A 22,813-nucleotide genomic window follows, 5' to 3' on the forward strand; every position below is an offset into this window, starting at 1 on the left:
CAAGTGACTTGCATGTATTTTTGTACCCCTTTGTAGTCAAAGTTGATCTTCCTGGACTGAGCGGAAAGCACTTACCTGAAAATCAAAGCACACTGAGGGAAAATAGGAGAGGGGGGCCCTTTTAATAAACCTAATTATAGCAGTGTGTCGGCTACACGGAAGACAAGCTGTCATGGTGGGGAAATAACTCCTGTTTGAAGAACAATCAGCGGTTCGTTCTCTCATTAGCTTTACCCCTGTCTGCAGCAAGCCATCAGCAGAATGGATCAAGAACAAATAGTTCATTTAGCGACATGGTGGTAAACCTAGCTGATTTGAAGCAAGGTTCATTTTTCTGATGCACCTGTGCCGCAGTGTGAGACAGAAACTGCGGTGCTCTGAAGTCCCAATCAACTTCTCAGCATGGCTTCTGACATGTACAAATGTTCAGCCAGAATGTCTTGAGGAAACTAGCCGAATTCTCAGCTAAGGTCATGTAGCTTCAGTTTCTTTTGCCAAGAACTATGTTATTCTGTAAAAAAATTAAGTACTAGCCAAAGTTTGGAAGAGAAGGAGTTTCTGTATTTTTAATGGGTTTTCCTGATTAGAATAATACTAAAGACTTCAGAACACATGTGGAATTATTCTGTGGCCATGAAGCAAAAATGTGCTTTCTTCAAAGTCCCTTCAAAGCCTCTCTTTGCCTTGATAGTTTCATTCCCTCTTGGCATTCAAGCAGCTTCTCGCAAGTAGCTCCTGAGATGCTTCATGTGGAGTTACTGAGATGCTTTTCAAACAGGCTTGCAGATTTTTAACATAATCTTCTTACATAGACATAAATATTTGTCTGAGAACCAAATTATAGGCATTTAACAAAGGGTTTACATCTGAATGTACTTAAAGAGTACACTTTTTTACATTGGTATTTGATTCTCTATTTGGCATTTGAAGGCTTTGTCTTTGTCATCCACAAAAACTGTAATATATTAATCGTAAGTTACTTGCCAGATAACTTCTTCACCTCTCCTTAGAGCACAACAAACTGTAGTTTTTGGCCATTAAAGCTAAAAGAGCAAAGATGCCCATGAAGAATCATGTATGTAAAAGCACTTAAAATGAATACACAATATGTAAAAGCTCAGTGCTGGTATACCATTGAGACAATTTAGATTTATGTAAGTATTGTGATTTTTGTTGATTTCTGCAATGTGTCTAATCCAATATTAGATATTTTTGTCATTTTCTTTTCTAATTAAGCAGGTTTACTGCAGGTTTCAAGGCTAAGAGGATAAATACAAAATCTGTATATTATGATAAAATCTAAATCACGACTTTTTACTGTTGTATTAGAGAAGAGTTTCCCACACTCAGCACAGGATCTGCTCTGCAACTACCGCATCAATAAAGTCGTCATAATAAAGTGCAGTATTTTAAAAAACATTTACAACCCCAATTCCAATGAAGTTGGGACATTGTGTAAAACATAAATAAAAAAAGAATACGATGATTTGCAAATCCTTTTCAACCTATATTCAATTGAATCCACTACAAAGACAAGATATTTAATGTTCAAATGGATAAACTTTATTGTTTTTTGCAAATATTCACTCATTTTGAATTTGATGCCTACAACAAGTTCCAAAGAAGTTGGGACAGGGGCATGTTTACCACTGTGTTATATCACCTTTCCTTTTAACAACACTCAATAAGCGTTTGGGAACTGAGGACACTAATTGTTGAAGCTTTGTAGGTGGAATTCTTTCCCATTCTTGCTTGCATGGATGGATGGATGGATGGATGGATGGATGGATAATACGCCACAGGTTTTCAATGGGAGACAGGTCTGGACTGCAGACAGGCCAGTCTAGTACCCGCACTCTTTTACTACGAAGCCACGCTGTTGTAACACGTGCAGAATGTGGCTTGGCATTGTCTTGCTTAATAAGCAGGGACGTCCCTGAAAAAGACATTGCTTGGATGGCAGCATATGTTGTTCCAAAACCTGCATGTACCTTTCAGCATTAATATTGCCTTCACAGATGTGCAAGTGACCTATGCCATGGGCACTAACACACCCCCGTACCATCAGAGATGCTGGCTTTTGAACTTTGTGCTGATAACAATCCGGACAGTCCTTTTTCTCTTTGGCCCGGAGGACATGACGTCCATGATTTCCAAAAAATCAGTCCATCTCAAATGAGCTCGGGCCCAGAGAAGTTGGCGGCGTTTCTGGGTGTTGTTGATATATGGCTTTCGCTTTGCACAGCAGAGTTTTAATACCCAGCTTTATACCCAGTCATGACACTCACCTGTTCACCCATGGAATGTTCCAAACAGGTGTTTTTTGAGCATTCCTCAACTTTCCCAGTCTTTTGTTGCCCCTGTCCCAGCTTTTTTGGAATGTATTGCAGGCATCAAATTCAAAATGAGTGAATGTTTGCAAAAAACAATAAAGTTTATCCGTTTGAACATTAAATATCTTGTCTTTGTAGTGTATTCAATTGAATATAGGTTGAAAAGGATTTGCAAATCATTGTATTCTGTTTTTATTTATGTTTTACACAACGTCCCAACTTAATTGAAACTGGGGTTGTAAAAACACTATAGAAATAAAATTGTGTGATTTGACACTTCAAAGTTTATGAATCATTGGTGCACAAGTGAAATAAACTTGATAGATCTGTCACGATTGGCCCCACCAAGTTTGTTTTGGTTTGGCCCATGTGTTTTTGTTTGGGTTTTTAGTACAGCCCCCTCGTTTCATGATTCTGCCCCTGATTGGTTCCACCTGTCCTTCATCATCCCTGTTGTATTTAAGCCCTGTGTTTGCCCTTTGTCTTTGCTGGTCTTTGTTGTTTGTGGTGTTTGATTCTTGTTTGAGCTTTTGTGTTCTTTATTGTCATGTCTGTCCTGCGATCTGTACGTGTTGGCTATATGAACCTGGACCGTTCTGACCATGACCCTGGATTTGCCCTTAATAAACGTCGCTTATCTCCGCGTATGCGTCCGCCTCCTCGCTCCCAACTGTTACAGAAAGACCAGCTGCCAATGGACGCAATGAGTAAGCGACACACTGGCATGTGGCTATTCCGTTGGGACGAAACTCCGGCTGTTTCCACCCAGCCCGAGTTACCCACATCCCAATACTGCCAAGCCAGTGAGAGTGAATCCCCTGGCACTGAGGGTACACGGGCGTCTCGTCGGTCCCGTAGGAAGGTGAAGGACCATCCTGTCTTCGGTTTGGACAACGAGCGCTCAGGTAAGCTCCTTGGGTCTGCCCATCTTGAGCAACGCTGCAGGGAGGAGCAACCTGCAGTGCAAGACTTGGTTAGATGGAAGGAACGAGCAGATAACCGGTACTCGGTTCGTTCTTAAGCGCCGCTGCGAGTTGCCTATTGCTCAAGTGAACCTTGGGAACGGCCGAGAGGGTCCCGTTTCTGTTTGTTCCTCCAGGTTGGAGCCCCAGCTCTGTCTTCCGCACATCCGGACCCGCCGCCAGTCGCCACGCCTCTGGACCCGCCGCCAGTCGCCGCGCCTCCGGACCTGCCGCCAGTCACCACGCCTCCAGACCCACTGCCTGCCCCCGTGCACGTCGGTGCAGGCTCACCTGCCCCGTGCACGTCGCTGCAGGCTCGCCTGCCTCCGTGGATGTTGCAGCCCCTCTGTTCCCACCCGTCTGTTCCCCGTTGGCCTCTCATTTCTCCCGTGTCTGTTATTCCCCGTGTGTCTCCCGTTTCTCCCATGTCTGCTGTTCCCCGTTGGCCTCCTGTTCCTTCTGTGTCTCCTGTTTTGCCTTCTCCTTTGTTTTTGCCTTCCTCTGTCCCTGGTGTTGTCTTGTTCCCTTTTGTTGCGTCTGTGCCAGTTCCCGTTCCTGTGGTGGTTCCCGTTTCTGCCTCTCCTTCCGTTTCTGACCCGATATCTGTCTGTGTCCGTTTCTCTGCCTGTGTCAGTTTTGGTCCCTGTTCCCCTGTCGTTTGCTTGGTCTGTGTTACGTTCTTGTTTCCCTCGTCCTGTTCCTCCATTCCTTTCTCGTTCGGCGTTGTTTTGTGGTGTGCCTCCTCGTCCTCCCTCAGTGTTTCGCCATTGTTCTATTCCTGTTTCATCTGTTCCTGTGTCTGGTGTTGTGTCTCCTGTTTCTGTGCCTTTGGCTTTGGCTCCTGTTTCTGCTCATGTTCCGTGTTCTGTGCCCGTTCCGGGTTCTGTGCCCGTTCCGGGTTCCGGGGGTTGGGGGGTTGGGGGGGGTTGCCGTACTGTTACGATTGGCCCCTCCTAGTCCATGTGTGTTTGTTTTGGTTTAGTCCAGCCCCCTCGTTTCATGACTAAACCCCGATTGTTTCCACCTGTCCTTCATCATCCCTGTTGTATTTAAGCACTGTTTGCCCTTTGTCTTTGCTGGTCTTGTTGTCTGTAGTGTTTGATTCTTGTCTGAGGTTCTGTGTTCTTTATTGTCATGTCTGTCCTGCGATCTCTACGTGTGTGTATATGAACCAGGACCGTTCTGACCATGACCCTGGATTTGCCCTTAATAAATGTCGCTTATTTCCACATATACGTCCGCCTCCTCGTTCCAACCGTTACAAGTTCAGACATGTCGTGTTCAAATATTCAAATCTTATTGTTTTTAAAGGTGATTATTCCAGCAAATATTTAAGTACTTGTTCAGAAATATTAGTCCTGTTTTGCACTAATTTTACATCATGAGAAGCATACATTTAGTGGGACTGGAGCTCTGGTTCATTAAAGACTTTAGGCCCTACTACAATAATGATCAATGTGGGTGATATGTGAGAATACAACATCATGAAGACATTGAAGATATCACAATACTGGTAAAGTCATCATATTGCTCACCCATAAATGATGCTTTTAAGTGCTACTTTCTTTACCAGGGAAAACATGTAGATTACCAGAAAAATAGTTTGGATTCATGAGAGGATGCACTAGTGCCCCAAGATTGAAGCTAATTCACTAGCTGTACTAGGCCTCAGTTTTCCCTCTGTGGGGGGGATGGGAGGTTGCTGAAAAAAAATCACACACTTCACAGGCTTGACTTGCTGTGATCACTACAGACTCTGCATAATATGGCCAGATTAAGTAACTTCAAACATGCTTCTGCCTTTCCCCTCTGCCTGCTGAAAGAGCCAGAATTTCCATTTTCCTTCAATTAAACAGAGCAAAGGCATTTGAAGTTCAGCATAGGCTCGGTTAACATTCAGAGCATGAGAGCTGATATGAAAAGGCACGTTTGCCATAGCTGGAGAGAAGCAGCTCAGACCCCCTACTGCTCTTAGGGACAGCATTTTCTGACAGATTTCTCTGGCACAATGGAGTGTGTGTTTTTCAGGAAATCCAAAGAACTGCCAACCCAAATCCCCAGACTTTTAGTGCTACAGTACATAGAGTTTCCATGACTAGTGCAAAATGGGTACACAAGTCCAGTAAGGACAGTTTTCCTAACTGAGACCTACACAAGAGCAAGCTAACCACAATTGTTTCCATAGTAATTAAGGGTGTAAATTCTGACTGTTATGAAATTAATCAATGCATCATATGATCTCAGATTTCACCACCATTTACGGTTATTTTGGTACACTTGATTATTTTGATACACCAATTAGCAGGATTTGGGGAACCGTTAACGCAGTAGTGATGTTAGTGTCTTAGGGCCAGGGATAATCTTGTATCAAAAATATATGTCTAGGGACAACTTTTAGTTTTGCTTGGCTGCAGCAAAATTCACTGCTGACAAGGGTCTTCCTCCCCCTCTAAAATCTGAAGTTCCTCTAGTCTGTGCTCTTTTAACATCCGAAGTACAATCAACAACACAAGCAAAGAACTTGATGATCAAAACATTATTGTTAGCTAAAAGGTGGGCGGGGGGGATCCAAGACTATTTTGGAGTACAAAGTACAAAATTGAAAGATTTTGGAAACTAAATTTCATTTTGGCCAAAAAAGAGCATATGCTTCATTGAATAGTATTATAATCAATTATAAGTGATTATAGCCATTCCAAAATGAATAGCTGAGTCATCACCTTCAGATGCATCATGCATTTTTACACTCGTTGTGTATTCTCATTAATTATACTCATTTTAACACCCATTTATATAAATAAATATTTTCAGTGGTTTCAAAGTGTTGCCTCTGTTGCCCTCTCTCCTGTAGGTCTGACTGTGCTTCAGAAGATCCTGGACACTGCAGCAGAAAAAACCTGGCAAGTCACATCCATCAACTTTGACACTCTAACAGAAGCAGCCTTCCTGAAAGCTATCCAGGACCTGGACAATAAAAAAGAATACAAGATAATTTTGGATTGTGAGCTGGAGAGACTTAACTCCATCCTCAACCTGGTAAGTGTCCGCACATTCAATTGTTATGATTGATAGCCATAACAAGACATAGTGAGCTTGGTGAATGGAAAACACCATCTATATTAGCAACTTTTGAATTTACACTCACGCTAAAGTTTCGGCCCCTCTTGTCAAATTACATAGAAATAAGTTTAAATTACTGAATACTGTTTGTTTGTAAAACATATTGTAAACTTTCCAATGTCATTTGATCTGCCGTGTTTAAATGTATGCACACCGCTTTTCCATTTGAATCAAATCAGTTCTCTCTGTTTCCATCATTGTTAACATTAGGATCAAGCATTTGAAATACTAGTTATGGAGCCATCAGTGAGTTTTGGAGGTTGGTTTTATGCAGTTATACTTTGTTAGGCATGACTAAAAACATCTCTGTGCTGTTAGAATGAACCAGACGTAACACTATAATGAGGATCGGTGTTACGTAGGAGGCATTGGGGCAGGATGCAAGTGCGAGTTGCTTTTATTAAAACAAGATTCAGATTTCAAAAACATAGGGGCAGAGGTGTGTGGAACAGACAAATCCATTACAAGGCAAAACAATGTAAACAAGAACGAAACAAAAAACAAAACCAATGAGGGTAAACAAGCAACAGGATATATAGACACACAATGCAAGCCAAAGGGTCTGAGTAAACACAGGGGTATAAATACTAACAGAAAACAAGAAACACCTGAGACCAATGAGATGGTGGGGTTGGAAGACAAAGAACAGGTTAAGACAGGGGAGGAGCCAACACGACAACAAAAGCACATGTCAGAAGAAAACAAAAGCACATGGCAGATAAACAAAAAAATACACATCACTAGGAAACAGAAAGACCAGGACAAAGAGTGAACAGATGTTACAATTGCTATGATTTCTTTGATTTGTTCTGTTCAAATACATTAAAAAATTGCCATAATTTGCCCTGCAAATGTTTGTAATCTTCATGTTTTTCCATGTTTTATTAATATACGGTATAAAGGCTAGGGACTAAGGAACAGATGCACATACAAGTATAGGTGCAGTGCACCATGTGCCTTGAACTTCGATATGTGCTCACAATGGGTCTGAAATAAATGTAAAATTTATTAAGGCTGCTCAGAGGACCACCACAGGACTGCCTACTAACTGTGCTTGTGAGGTGCAGGAATTTCAGGGTTTAGCAAAAAACTTTTTTGCTCTGTCATTTCTCATGTACAGGTATCTGATGTATTGAGAGTTAAAATAGTGTTATGTTGATGGTAAACATTCTTTCAGTTCAGTCTTCGAGACTGTTGCCTCAGTCTAGCCTCCATGACCATGAGTTAAAGGAAGCTACACAACAGTATTCATGTGAAACACAAATGCCGATATATGCCTGGTTTTAAAGGGTGACAAAACTTCAGCACAAAACTGTCCATTGTTTGCAGCTCAAAGTTTAGTAAATTGAGAATTCTAGTAATTTTTCATGCATTAAGAAATATATTGTAGCATTGCCGCGGAAGAAGTAATGGACAGCATGTCACGTATGGGCCTACCCCAGCATTACCCTAACATGAAACACAGGCAGGGAGTAACACGGTGATGATGTTTATTTTGGGTATACAGACTCACACACAAAGCTCACCCCCCTTTGAATACAAATCAAGAAGCAATGACTACTTCAGTAATAACAACAACTACTGTAACTAATGTCCTTTTTTGACTGGGAGCATGGTGCATTCTGAGGGCCACTGTGTATGGCCACACCCCATACGTTCCTCATGGCAAAACAGCCCATGGTGGACGCCACAATATAATCAGCCACATTTCCAATGTACCTGTCGATTGTCACATATGTAGGGATCTAGTGCTCGGCTCTGGTCTCTATGCTTATGCTGTCTGGGCAGGAGCCAAAGTGGAATCAACAGCAAGAAGTGCAGAAATTTTTTTTATTTTCTCCTTGTTTGCATGCGCATTTAATTCACAGTATTCTTGATCAGGAATCCAGATGACATTTTTTCAGGGTCATCATGTTTCTTCAAAAGGTTAAAAAGCTCACAGTTGATGAGTAAAGCAGAATTGAATCATCTGTGTTACTTTAAGGTTGTAATGGTGCTTGCCAAATTTACAGTTAAAGCTGGTTTGATCGCCACTGTCTGCACTCAGAAATGAATTAATTACTTCCTAAACCTTACTGGCAGAACATGGTCCATAGGGGAACCTATGTGAATGAGATTTTTGAGCTTGAGCAATAGTGTAATAAGACCATTATGACCTTTTTCCTGTGTGAGTTTGGCAGGTTTTGATGCTTGGAGTCCAGGCTAAGTTTATCTGGCTAGGGATCACAGACTTCAGGATTTTTGTATTTTCCAAGGATTCTAGGGGATCGCTATAGCTCACAGGTGCCTGTGCAGGCCTGGTGCTCATGCAGTCATTAAGGCTTATAATTGGGCTTCCCACTGAGACAGATGCCAAATCCTCTCCCATAACCCTTTTTGTGTGATTCCAGCTGCCCCCCACAGTCTGCTGAGCACAGATATTCCACACCTAGGGAGTAACGGAAGGTGCACAATTAAATTCTTGAAAGATGGAACCAATTAGTTTCTAGCTGGGGAGGGGACATGCTTAAAGTTACATTATGAGCAACAGAAATGTGGAGATATGCTTTATGCAGATGAAGGGCTTAAATATGTTGTTGTGTTTTGCTTTTCAGATTGCAGCCCAAAGAAAGAACTTAAAGAATTATCACTTTATACTGGCAAACCTGGTAAGTCTTTTTTCCGCCTGCATACAATCTAGTACTTTAACACACTTTTTTAGTCTTTTACTTGCTTTTGACAATAATTGATGCCCATGATCTGCCCACAAATGCAATATGTCATAGCAAATGATGCAAGGCTGCACAAGCTTTACAGAATGTCAGCAAGATCTCATTCAGCATAATCAATATAAATTTAAATTCCTTGAATTTTCACCTGAAAATGCTGTGCTACACAGTTGGACTATGTTGTTGTTTCCAAACTAGGCAGTTGTCCACTATGCTAAATTTAATATAATATAAACTAATACAGTTAAATATAATTTAACTTAAATGTGTCCTATACTTACCCATTTTTAGTTGCTTGCAATTGCAATCTCTTTAGGTTCAGTGGGATTTCTGCCAGTGCATATATGGGTGGATAGGTCAGTTGTGTTGGTGTGATTTATTTTATTCATGTATATTATTTTCATTTGAAAATAATGTACACATTTGGATCAAGTAAATTCACTTAGAGCTGTTAAATGATTAAAACAATTAACTGCAATTAATCACATTATTTTTGTAGTTTAGATGAATAACATTTGTCTCATTTGTTCAAATTTGACTTTGAGGAGAGAAAAGGAGTGAACAAAATAAGCTTCATCAGAATGTATTTATAGCTTTCAGTATTCAACATGAACATGAACCTAAAATCAGATGAACACAGGGTGAACATGGAGGTGAATGCAGTTTCTGGTTTTCATCACTGATGTCCACTGCATGCTTTATCTCTTCTGTGTTTATAGCAGCTCTCATACCATTATGTCTTGATTAGAGTAGTTCCTCCCTTTGCTGTTGATTTTGTTTTTTGACTGCTTGTTGATTTATTTTTAGTTCTTGTCTGAGCACTGTCCAGTGTAGTCTGCTGAAAACTAATGTTACTGATATTACTGATATCTCCAGCATCAGTAGTGTGTTGATATTTCAGACTCAGACTACTTCAGTGATAAATCCATAGCATTGCAGTAGCTAGAGATCACTTTGGTTTTATCAGGAGGTCCAATTGTGATCAATTATAGTAACAGCCTATGAGGAGCTGATCTTCAGGCTGGAACTATGGACTGTTTGAAGGGTTAAATTAAGAAAATGTGTTAACGATAATAAAAAATATTAATGACATTAATAAATCACCATACTGTCACATTATTCACTACATTACATGTTCATTGTGCCTCATCAACCTCTGCTGGTCCAAGACACTGAACTCTCTTAGCTTTAGGACACAACCTGTCAGGATATCTTTAGCACATCAGCTCTGATGGTAAGGTAAATGCTCAGGCAAATTGATCATGGCGTACTACAATTTTCGTGTACTTTCTCTGCCTCATTTTTGAGTGACCAGAGTGGCTGTGCTTTTAAATGCAGAACACAATGGAGACAGATTGCTGATTACCCGCTGAGCCAGGAATTATTATCCTTGCTTCTCCTGGAAGGCATCAACATCAGACGTCTTTTCTTCTGCAGCTGGGGGAGTGTTGGTGTGTGTGTATGTGGGTGTAGGAGGACGTAGGAGTGGTGGTCTGGGAAGACTTGTTGTTTTAATGCTTCTAGCATCTGTTTTCCTTTCCCTCTGTGTTGCCTGAATGATGCAGTTCTATCACACAGCTTTTTGTAAAGTTTATATAACCACTGCAGCACTAAATTGTGCTGGATAAGGAGTTACATTCCATCAGTCATTGTTCCCAGTCACTGTTTATTTGTACAGCTGATGAAGCTCATATAACACACACTGTGATGGTGGCTGCGGGACCACAGTAAGGCCTCTGTAGTATTAAACCTGCAGAAATTAAAACAGCTGAAGTTCATTACTCCTTACTGCAATATCTTTGAGAACACAGGAAAATTTGAGTAGTATCTCTAGGTAAAATTAGAAATCGTGTAACCCTCAAATCTGCTGAAGTAGAAGTTATCTAGTACCACTACTCGATGTAAAGCGATGAGGGTTGAAAGATGCATGCTAATTTCATGCTGGCACAATGATGCACACATGTGCGAAAGGGTTGGGGGAAGTGGAATAGACATATTGGTTTGGTGATTAAAGGAATATACCAGCATTTTTCAATCTTTCTTTTGCCTCTGCATCAAACTGACAATTTTCAGTGTTTAAGCCTCAAACAAGAGAAGATGGATATGCTCGTGTTCTTGGACAAAGAAACATACCTGTGGTCACTTGCATGTGCACCTCTTCAGGGGAAGTAACTTAAGTGGAAATGGAAAAATAAATCCACAATGAGAAATTTATCATTTACAAAACTCACATTTACAGCTTTAAATTGATCATTTAATCGGTATTCAAGATGTTTTATGCAAGTGTGCAGTGGGCCTTAATTTATACAAAGCAGTCACAAAATTAATCACATATTGGTCAAAAGAACTGCAAATACTCCCCCTCCCTAGTCTTTTAGCCCTACCATTATATTACTTATGAATAGTAGTCTGGTACAGAATTTCAGTTATAGCTTTTAAAAGAAAACACATGCTTCGCATAAACATTTACTGATAAGAGGTTAGCAACTGCTTAGCTTTTTTGGTGTCAATGGATTTTTTGTTCTTTTTAAGTAAAGGAAAACACATTTAAATTATTGTCCGGGCCAGATGATGACCTATCTGGGTTCCGGTCTTCAGGGTTAAAGGGTGAATTTGCAGTTATACATATATATATATATATATATATATATATACATATATATATATATATATATATATATATATATATATATATATATATAGGGTGCTGGAGCCTATCCCAGCAGTCATTTTGTGGAATTTAAGACCACTTCATGTTAAAAGTGTCTTGCAGCGATCAACAGAGCTTTGCACTGCAAAGAAGGATTATTTGACGATTATTGTCAACAGGACAGTAAAAGAGACGCATTTTGACGATCCACAGCAGAATTAGATGTCTAGTGAAAAGAAAGAACGAAATACTCCATCTTAGCAGTACAAAGCTCTGCTGATCATTGTAAGACAGTTTTAACAATAATTTAACAATAAATGCTCTTAAACGCTGGATATAATGTATAACTGCTAATTCACCCTTTAACCCTGAAGACTGGAGCCCAGACTGCAGGTCACCATAGCAACATAGATAACAATCTCACCTAGCTAGTAGCTAATGAAATTGCAAAGAGAAAGATTTAAGACAAACATTGATAATTTTGAGACGAATGAACTGTTTACATTTATAATCACTCCAGCTTGTTTCCTGATTTGTTTAATCTGCAGTGAGAAACTGTCAAACACTAAAAAGTCATGAAGCTGAAGTCAGATTCATTGCCAGCTTCTCATTTATTTCATATTAGCTTCTTGTTGAAAGTTTCCCATTCAACCTTAAATGGTACAGTAGTTACATTCTTTTTTAGTTTACATTTAAGGTAAAATGGGAAAATTCAAGCAAGAAGCTGGCGAATGAGAATCTAACTACAGGCTTGTAAAAAAGTCGGATGCTGAGAGACATTTTACAAAAAATTATTTTACTTTTGAGGCAAAGTATCCTGCTGGCGATGGAAGAAAAGCAGCTATACCGGAGATAAAGCTTAAAGCAGACTAAAGTAAGTCTACATTTGTTTAGATTTTTTTATCCTATACTATTACATCAGCACATACTGACACATATTTACAGCTAAGATGGTAAAATGGACATAAAATATTGTGGCTACGAAGGTGGTATGATTTTCGTTGAACGGGCAAAATGGCTCTTCTTAACATTTGGGTTTACCCCTCATCTGGGCTATTTGAAAGTGAAACGCTGTGGCAAATAGAGATTAGGTTGAAAAATGCTGTTCCTTTAATTAGCCAACCTGATTACTTACTGATGTTTCTAAATAGTCTCAGAAAGTGCAGTAGTTGAAGTCAGAAAGGGAATGCCAGTAGTATTTTACTAAAGAGACAGGTGCACCATCTTTCTTTACCTTCAAATCCTGCTTCTCACAATATCGTTTTTTTCTCTGTTAACTCTACTAGAGCAAATTAAGTGGAAATTATCAGCTCCCAATAAAATAGTAGTCAAAATAGAGTGTGTGCAAGGCACTTAATAAACTGGAAATGCTCTGTATCTTGACATTTGAGTATCATGGGGTTTACACTCTGCATATGCACTTCTTATTCTCATCAAGTAAGGAAGGAGCTAGTTAGTATTCAATACATATAAGCATCCAATTCATTAGGTTGTTGGGCAATAACATGAACTATCATAACTGTAATCATATCCACTTACTGCCATGTGCTGTCGTACTTCAGCTAATGGCATTATTTAGTGATGCACTAGAACTGGTTTGTATTTCCTGTGTGTGTATTGTTTGTGACACAATGCAACAACTTTGACAGACTCCTTCACAAAAGTAAAAAAGTTGTGCGCTCAACATTGCACAAAGCATTAAATTAACAAAAAGCACTTCATTTATGGTAATAAAAATACTCACGTCTTAGTGCCGCACTTATACATGGTCAGTAAGATTAGGTCCATTCTCTGAATCTGTTGATACATTCCACAGTGTAATTAAAAAATAAAAGGTAAGACCTATCAGTTGTAATAGGTTCGGGTCTCACTGGATGGATTAAGAGTAGTACTTGGCCTAATATAACACCTCTGCTTCCATCTTGGAAGCCTGTGAGTCTAAGAGGTTAGAAATGACATGCCACAGAACAGTACCATAATTGCTCCAATAGAGCAGTCAAGTCATTATATAAATTGTGTTTGAATACTGTGATCCATCATAACATACCGAGCCCGACAATGTTTGCAGTTCATACTAAGCTGTAACCAGATTACATTACTCTAGCACTTGTGACCAAACAGGTAAAAACAATCTGTTTTTTTTTTTTTTCAATTATAAATGTTATTATGTCAATAAATAATTTGCAGCCATGATGTGCCAGCTGGTGAAAACAACTAGCTAACTGTCCCAAAATGACAATTAACCACTCAGGAGCAAAAATCTGCCTAATGTGACACCAATGTGATAACAATTTGGCATTTATTGTAATAATTATTGACTGATATGAATTTTTGAATCATGATAACATTTTTGGCCATATCACCCAGTCCTAGCTTTGCTATTCATGCATTTTAGTGGCACTCGAGCCTAATAATTTGGTGTGCAGGATCTATTAGCCTTACACATCTCACAAAATAAATTTCTGTTAGTTTCATATTAAAAGAAGTGTGTTGTATAACCCATAACTATATGGTGTATAACTTCTGAAAATAAAACTGTCTTAATCTGTCAAGCTTAAATGTACATGATGATCATTTAACTTAAATACTTGTAAATATCTTTACAATATTCAGCAGCTGTTTCTTTGTAAGACCCTGATAATATCTGAACACTGAGACTTATAGGCAGATTTTCTGTAGACTGTCATTGGTGATTTCCTCTGCCACTTATGCTGTTCTATGTAAATACGGACCCAAAATAGTCAAGTCAAGTCAAGAGTCTTTTATTGTCATTCCATCTATGTAGAAGTGAACAGTGGAGTGAAATGACATTCCTCCAGGAACACGGTGCAACAAGGACAAAAAGTTTAAAGTGCGAACATGCAGACATAGTTTGCAAACAAAAACATTAAGCTCCCAGTGTTAAATGGTAAATCCAAAGCCAATTTGTGCTGTTCTATGTATGATTTTTTCCTGAACGTGACTGGATCCTCTGAAATGAGTGATCGGTAAGAAGACAAAATACAAACCTACATGCTACTAGTAAGCTGACACTTTTGCATACTTAATTGTAATGTAGGACAACTACAGTACTTTAGCATAACATTCACTACTCAAGCTGCATGCAGCTACTGCCAGGGTCACTTAACTACCAGGTGTAATGCTATATAGCTTGCATGTAGCATATCGCTGCTGTCAGAAGAAAACTTTGTATCTCGATTTTTGTCGTTTTTCAGTTTTTTACATAATTTAAAAATAGCTGTTGCTCTTTACTTTGTCTGTAAATGTCATTATAAATGTAAAGTATGTTTTTTCCTTCTCCTGTAAAGTTGTCATTTTGGAGGCATGAGGTTTTCTTCCAACAGCAGCAATATGTTGCTTATAACAATATACCTGTTTTGACTATGTAATGCCCTTGTAATTTAAATGATACAGTGATGTTCAGAGGAGAAAATGAGACAGACGAAATGACTAGGGTCAGGAACTTGGCTAACCAGAGCAATTGATAGGGTAATTTTTGAAAACATCATTCATTTTTTCAGAGAGAAAAATGGTTCAGACCCAAGACATACCCAGAAGCAATAGATGTTCAATGTGCCAGCTTAAAGAAGAAAAACATGTCAGAAAACAAAAAAGTAGCACTCACATATGAACAATACTAGGACAATAGTTGTCCAAATGTTCAATCTGGATAGTCATGGAGGGCCAATGAACTGAGAATTCACAGTACACATTGTGAAATTCATAATAGGGCTCTGCGAGAGGGGAAAAAGACTCCCCCCAAACAGCAGTTCCACACCAAACACTTTCTAGCTGAGTGCCTAATTGGATTCGGCAATAATGAAAAAAGATGTCAGCCCATAAATAATGATGATAATAAAGGCCTGCAAGGATGCAACACTTTGTGTGTGAGAGAGACCCATGGGGTTCATTTTAGTCTGAACCGGTTGCCTGAAGAGTACCATGCACTCTCACACAATGAGCTGTTATCACATGATGGCTGATACTTTCCTAGCATTTGTAATCTGTATGGAAAACATTGTATCATTAGCTATAAATATGCTGATCTCTGAAGTGTTGAATTACACACCTGCATCACATTGTGTCATTCGGTGGTGCAGACCCTTATTGATCAACTATTGTCATTTCAAAATCTCTATCGTCTCAGTCTACTTCCACCCTATTCCTTTCATCCTTAAGCTAGATGGATCTCAGTGCATAGAAAAACACTTTTATGGAAGCTCTGAGCTAAGAGATAGCGCTGTGTGTGTTTGAGCTTGTCTGAGCCACTGGAGGCTCACATGTGTTTTCTTTCTCCACTGCACGTTCTGTGAAAGTCTAACACACCTTATAATTAACTCCTAAGCAGGATTAGTCTACCACTGCTTCACTTTTAGAATAGACTGCTTTTTGTGTAAACCTGTGTTTTTTTCCTCTAAAACACTTTAAGGGCTTTACTGTGAAGACTTAATGCGCATACTTATTGAATTTTGAGTGGGATACTCATCGTCCACTTTACTGGAAATATCTACAGTACCTTGTTCTTACGCACATTCACCTACCTTATAGGTCTGTGATTATAGAGAGTAGCGCATCTGTTGTTCTGTGCTGTTTGTCAGCCATTCTCTGCCTTATGCATCTGACCAGTTTCTGATCACAAGACCACTGGTGACCAGATATTATTTGGATGGTGGATCATTTTATCACAGAAGTGATACTCACGTTGTCCGAGAGGTGGAACGTAACAATTCCATTTACTGTCATTACAGTACTTAAGGACATTTTCCCTGTAAAAGTACTTTTTGAATAGATTTGATCACAGTGCTTATACTCAAGTTCATGTATAATAAAGTACTTTTACTTCACTGCCTTAATGTTTCACTTAAAGAGTGAAAAACAAATGTGCTTTTCAGCTTGTAAAATTGCTGGAAGAAAGCCCAGTTACATTTAAAAGATACAGTTCTGAAAGCAAAGCACAGCAGTAAGCCAACTCCAAAAAATGCTGCAGTTCAGAGCTTTCTGTGCTCAGAACCGTGAAGTTTAGCCGAAGTAGTGAAAGGCTAATGTTACCAGCATGCATGAGAAACATAACTTTTCCTGGTTTGCATTTTTTTTTCTTTCTTTTTAAATGAACTAAAGGACTAAAGGCTTTATTTTGAGCTTTTATACCTCCTGAAACCTTTTTTTTCACTAATTGGCTGTAGGGCACTAATATTACATTACTAAGTGGGTAGTCCTGATTATGTAATCAGATTTTCAAAAGGTCCAACAAAAAATAATAAAACAGTAACAAACTATGCACAGCTTACAATATAAACATCTAATCATGAAATGCATGTGATTTAATTCAATTTAATATAATGGCTCACAACTCATTTTTATATTTTTTTGCAAATGTACTGTAAATGTACAAAAAAAAAAAGTAAATATTTTAGTATTTTTTTCCAGTAACTTTTTTACTCTTACTTGAGCAGTCTCCTTCACTGATACTTTTATATGTACTCAAGTAAATCACTACAGTAACAGTACTCATACTTAAGTAGGAGTTTTCAGTACTCTTTCTACCCCTGCATGGTCCACTGAAACTGACCACTGATGAAGGGCTAGAGAATAACCAATGCAGATCATGCCTCAACAGAAGGTTACAGTCTCTAACTGTATACCAGCAAAGTGGATTTATAAGGTAGCCAGTGAGTGTATTTTAAACAATACTATAGTTTTTGACACACAAACCTGGTTCTGAAGTTGGATTTGCTTTGGTTCTTTATGCTGAGGCCTTGATCGTTTTTGCTCTCAGGGCTTCATGGACCTTAACTTCACGGAGTTCAGGAAGGGCGGGGCTAATGTGACAGGCTTCCAACTAATGAACTACACGGAGCCCATGGTCAGCAGGACTATACAAGAGTGGCTGGAGTTTGACAGTAAAGACCTGAAAAGTCCTAAGAGGAGGCTTAAGGTAAAACATATTATCAGTGGCTACTGTTCAGGAGAGGATTTTGGTGGTTTTCAGTGGAGAACCCTCACTGATAGTGTGATTTAATACAGTTTTATTCTTTCTTAAAAATAGAGCTCCAGTTGTTCAGTTTTACTTTCAAAATTAACCTCTTAAACTCTAGGAATCTATTGGCGACTCCAAACATTCTATCCTCCCTCCCAGAACGATATGGTAGCTATATGGTATTTACAGAATAATTAATTGAAGTTAATGAATAATATACTTTTAATTAATAATTGAGTAATAACCCTAGGGTTTAAAGTTAATGCATGTGGAATTGAGTGCTCTTAAAGGAACTTTGGGTTTTCTGCATCTTTTAAAGGGAAATAACAAACTTGCTGTCAAAATGTTGCAACCTCAATTCTGACTGAACAGAGTCAATGTTTTCCCTGCTTCAACACACCTGTTTCAACTCATCAGTTAATCATCATTTGAATAAAATTTGCTGGAGGAGAACAAACACTGAGCTGTGCTAGATTTGCTTTGAGAATCTCTTGTTTGTCCTCTTTTGTTGCTGTAACACTCACTGGTGTCTCTGTGGGCTTTACTCAGTACACTGGAGCGCTCACCTATGACGGTGTGAGCGTTATGGCCACTGCCTTCCAGAACCTCAGGAAGCAGCGCATCGACATCTCTCGACGGGGGAACGCAGGCGAATGCCTGGCCAATCCCCCAGCGCCATGGGGCCAAGGCATTGACATCCAGAGAGCACTCCAGCAGGTAACTTACATGCATGAATACACTGCTGACTGCGCTGCAACGATTTCTAATCTGTTCTCTGATGATCAGGTGAAGCAGGAGAGAAAGAACTTTTAAAGGGGGTTGAACTATGGTGGCATATACGCTATGGTGGTTTATACACTGGCAGTCAGAAAGAATTGCTTTCATGGTGCTGACATGATTGCTTCATTTAAGTCCATTGTTCAGTGAAAAAAAAATCTGTTAAAACTGACCCTTTTCATAAACTGACAGTGAATAGTTTCATTAGTCACTCGTCATTTTCTTGCTGATAATTCAATTCAATTTCAATTTCAAGTTTATTTATATAGCGCTTTTTACAACAAGGTTGTCACAAAGCAGCTTTACAGAAAAACAGGTCCACGCCTCTTATGAGCATCACCACAGTGAAGCCAATTTTGTGGTGACTACAGTGGTAAGGAAAAACTCCCTTTAAGAGGAAGAAACCTTAGAAGGGACCAAGGCTCAGTCCGAGGAACCCAACCCCCGTGGGTCGACCCGCACAGAAGAAACAGAACAGAAACAAGAACAACAGTACAAAGAGAGTGCAAAAAGATGGCTGGAACGCTGGAACCACGAATGGGGCACCTCCAGACAGGCCAACGGGGCATCTCGACACATGTGAGAGAGATAGAGAGAGAGAACGGAGTGGGAGGGAAGAAAGATAGGTTAGAAGGGTTGTGTTAATAATGCATACTTTCCTGCGAAAAACCTGTGTCTCAAAGTGGTAACTTTACAAGAGAATGGAAAAATGTTTATGGGCACTTTGATTTATTCATATTGCCATATAATGTCTATTTAAAGACTTCCTAATAGGGCTGAACGATTTGGAGAAAATATCAAATTTTTATTTATTATATCTAATAATCTCATTTTTATGACCATTATTGTGACTTGAATATAAATTATGTTTATTTTCAATAATTTTAGATCCAGAGCTGTTATTTTGGCCAAAACCAGCATAACCCCATTTTTCTGGCTTGAGGCTTGAACGCTATAGTGTGTAGTGTAGTGGGTAATACTTCTGCCTCCTATGCTGTAGACTGGGGTTCTTACATGATTAATCATTAGAATAATTGCTAGACTACCTGACTGGTAACGTTATCAATTGGAGAATATGTGACTGGAGTGGCAGAAATTTCTATTCCTTGCTTTAAAACATTCTGTGATATCTTCGCTTCAGCTCCCCTCTGGTTTTTCTGTTTCCTGTTCCTCGCTTAATTCCCACTCGTACCTTTGAGAAAACCTTCTCCATGGGATTTATTCTTATTATGTTTATTTTAGGTATTGGGCAGGAAATCAACTTTACTTCTTGAATTGTTTAATGAGAAACTAGTTAAACATTCTATGCTACGCAGGTATTTTCCAGTAGCTATAGGTAATTGTTAAGATTTTTTAGAAGAATAGCAATTTGTCTTAACTTTGTTCTTAAGTATGACATTAAAAACCATTTATGAAGATTTTCTTTCTTAAGACAGTTTTTTAAACCCAGTGTCAAGTTTTTTTATGACATTAAGTATTTTTCACTGTCAATGTGTTATATTCAATGTATTTATATATTCTCTCTCTCTCTCTCTCTCTCTCTCTCTCTCTCTCTATCCCTTCCTTGCTCTTTTTCCAGGTGCAGTTTGAAGGTCTGACAGGTCATGTACAATTCAGTGAAAAAGGACATCGGACCAACTTTACTGTCAGTGTAATGGAGCTTAGTCCAAGTGGACCAAAGAAGGTAAATCACACAAATGCAGCAACCTCTCTCTGCCTGTTACTAACCATGATGTTACATCCAAAACCTTGAATTGTGAACAACTAGGCGGCTGGAGGGTTTAATCAACTGGGTGGAGGTACACAGAATTAATCCAATGCAAGTTGCCCTGTAAATCTCAAACCTCAATGGAATTAAAACATATATAATGGAAATCTAAAGTGATTTCACATAGCTGCATTTATCCAAAGTGTCTGAAAGGATAGATGTGTTTTACTAGGCAGATGATGTCATTTTTTTTTTAAATGGGAGACTGATATCACCTCACATCCCCCTTCAAATCCTGGTTATAGCATGTACAGTATATATGATTATTTTAATTGTATGCTCACAACTGCACACATATCTCTGGCTGTGCTGGAGATCTATGTACTTCCCTTCAGCTGTCATTTCAGCGTCTGCCAGCTCGCGTGATTAGCTGTAGGTAGCGCCTCAGCGTTATCTCAGAGGAGAGCAGTGAGAGTGAAGTGTTAGTCACTGGAGGGGTGAAAGGGGTGTGCATGCATTTCAAGTGATTGCGCTTCTTCTTAAGCCTCCAATATGAATATTTATCACCCTAAAAATAGCTGCGGTAAAAGTTCTTGCATTCTCTCTGCCACGATATTCTTCTCTTCTTTGCACAGGTGGGTTACTGGAACGAAAACGAAAAGTATGTGAGCACGGCGACGTACACCCACATACTTAATGAAACGCTTGGCTTGCAGAACAGGACGTACGTAGTCACTACAATCCTAGTAAGTGTCTCTCGCATCAGATCTGTTTGTGACTAACTAATGTTGGCATGATCTACCTTCCATAGCCATCACGCTAGCTTTCAATCAAATTCAGGCTGATGTCCCTTCCTGTCAACACTGTGTCCAATACATCTGTGCTCTTCTGCCACTCATTTGCTCTGGCAGGGCTACGTGTATAAAGTCAAGACTTTCTTTGTTGTATGGCAGCGAGGTCTGTCCTATTTACTTCTCTTTGAAGGCTGTCCCAGAAAAGCCCCTCGTTGTGGCCACATCTCATCAGTGCAGCAAATTTCTTTTTGTATACTCTAGTTGCTGCACTGTTTGAAGAGTTCAGCCCTCCTCAGAGGGATTTATTAGTTGCCGATGTTTGTCAGCTGCAAGGTGTGTGCGGGCATGTGTGTGTATGAGAGAGAGAGAGAGAAAGAGAGAGATAGGAAGCCTTTCAGTAGCTATGCAATTAGAATAGCACAGATGAATAGCTTTAAATTTAATTTACCTTAGAAGACAACATATGCTTATTGTCTCTCAGGTATCGGTCCTGGTTTTGGCAAGGACTGGTAAAAAGCTAGTGCCTTTTAATTTTTGAAACATACTTAAGATGTGAACTAATATTTAACATATTTAAAATCTCAACTAAGTCATTTAAAGTGGTTTGAAATGCTCAATGTTAGAGAAACTTACTGAGTCAATATTGTTCACAGTGGTGAGGACAGAAACCAGACAAGTGTTAATACCTCTAAGAAGTTACATCACAAAAAGTTATTACACGGTGTATTTACTATACATTGTCTGGCATCCAAGGCATTATTTTACAATTAAATTAGAGTTAAAATGTGGCTTAAAACTCATTCAAAAGTCTATTTATTAGAGGGAGGCATATGCAGGGTGTTATAAGCCAAAATAGTTGCCAGAGAAAACACATTTTCTGAAGTTTTATTGTCATCAACATTACATTAACATTATCAAAGCTCAGAAGACATGAGTAGGTGTACTGGTCATTTTAGGTAATAAATAAAATGACTATATTTGCGTTGTAGACATCACAACCTATTGTTCTTATCACCATGACTGAAAGCAAATCTGAGCTGGTAAGTTTCTCTACAGTTTACCATTTCACACTAAAGCATTCTGAATTACTTTGTCTACATTTCAAGCATTGAATTATACAGAAATTTTGAAAACGTTGAGTAATTACCCTAATTTACCGAATTAGGGGAAAATACTAATGCAGAGGTAAATGCAGAGTAAAATCAGTAAAAGGTGGGAAATGGACTATGAGAGATATGTAACCCAAGTTTAACAGATATTTGAGAAATTATGCCCAACATGGACAGTTGTTTCCTAAGAGGTTCAGATTTCAAGCTCTAACAAGTTATTTATTGTGTAACATTTTCTGAATACCCTGTGATTTACTGCATCACCATAAATACTATGATTGTAGAAAGCTGTGTGTTTTAGGTACAACCAGCCACATAAAATTGGCTACCGTAGTGTTTTGCTGGGGGTGGGGGGAGGAAGAGGGACCCTACTGTCCTTTTTTTCAAATAAGCCAACTGTATTTTCCCTGGCCGTGAGCTGGGCACAGCTGTTATTCATAAAGCCCAGCAGTAGGGCTCACCTCTGCACTGAAGCAGCAGAGGGCTTTGAATGGATGAGCTGCTTAGGGGTCGACAGTGTTCACCACCCACAGGCACACCTTAGGATGGACTTGCACTGCTACCCCCGCCCCCACAGACCCCCACTGTCCAACATGCCTCACAAGGACCTCTTAATGAGTAGACATCCATCCATAGCCCAACGAAGCTGCTACTCTGCTCATTAGAGCACAGTGT

The 22,813-nt window shown here is 39.3% G+C and overlaps 1 protein-coding gene across 4 annotated transcripts in view; it reads left to right on the plus strand.

Annotated features, from left to right (window-relative positions):
• Positions 1–22,813, plus strand: part of gria1b (glutamate receptor, ionotropic, AMPA 1b) — a 79,186-nt gene that overhangs the window by 22,080 nt on the left and 34,293 nt on the right. For all 4 annotated transcript variants that reach the window (XR_005131631.1, XM_017718341.2, XM_017718338.2 and 1 more), the window contains exons 4-9: positions 6,147–6,331; positions 9,010–9,063; positions 17,550–17,708; positions 18,300–18,467; positions 20,107–20,211; positions 20,871–20,981. Coding sequence is in view for 3 of the 4 variants with exons in the window: in XM_017718341.2 (XP_017573830.1) it covers positions 6,147–6,331; positions 9,010–9,063; positions 17,550–17,708; positions 18,300–18,467; positions 20,107–20,211; positions 20,871–20,981 (782 nt within the window). In the remaining variant the exon portion in view is untranslated. The remainder of the gene's footprint in view (positions 1–6,146; positions 6,332–9,009; positions 9,064–17,549; positions 17,709–18,299; positions 18,468–20,106; positions 20,212–20,870; positions 20,982–22,813) is intronic.

The sequence above is a fragment of the Pygocentrus nattereri genome, chromosome 16 (genome assembly GCF_015220715.1).
Source record: "Pygocentrus nattereri isolate fPygNat1 chromosome 16, fPygNat1.pri, whole genome shotgun sequence".
Classification (NCBI taxonomy): Eukaryota; Metazoa; Chordata; class Actinopteri; order Characiformes; family Serrasalmidae; genus Pygocentrus; species Pygocentrus nattereri.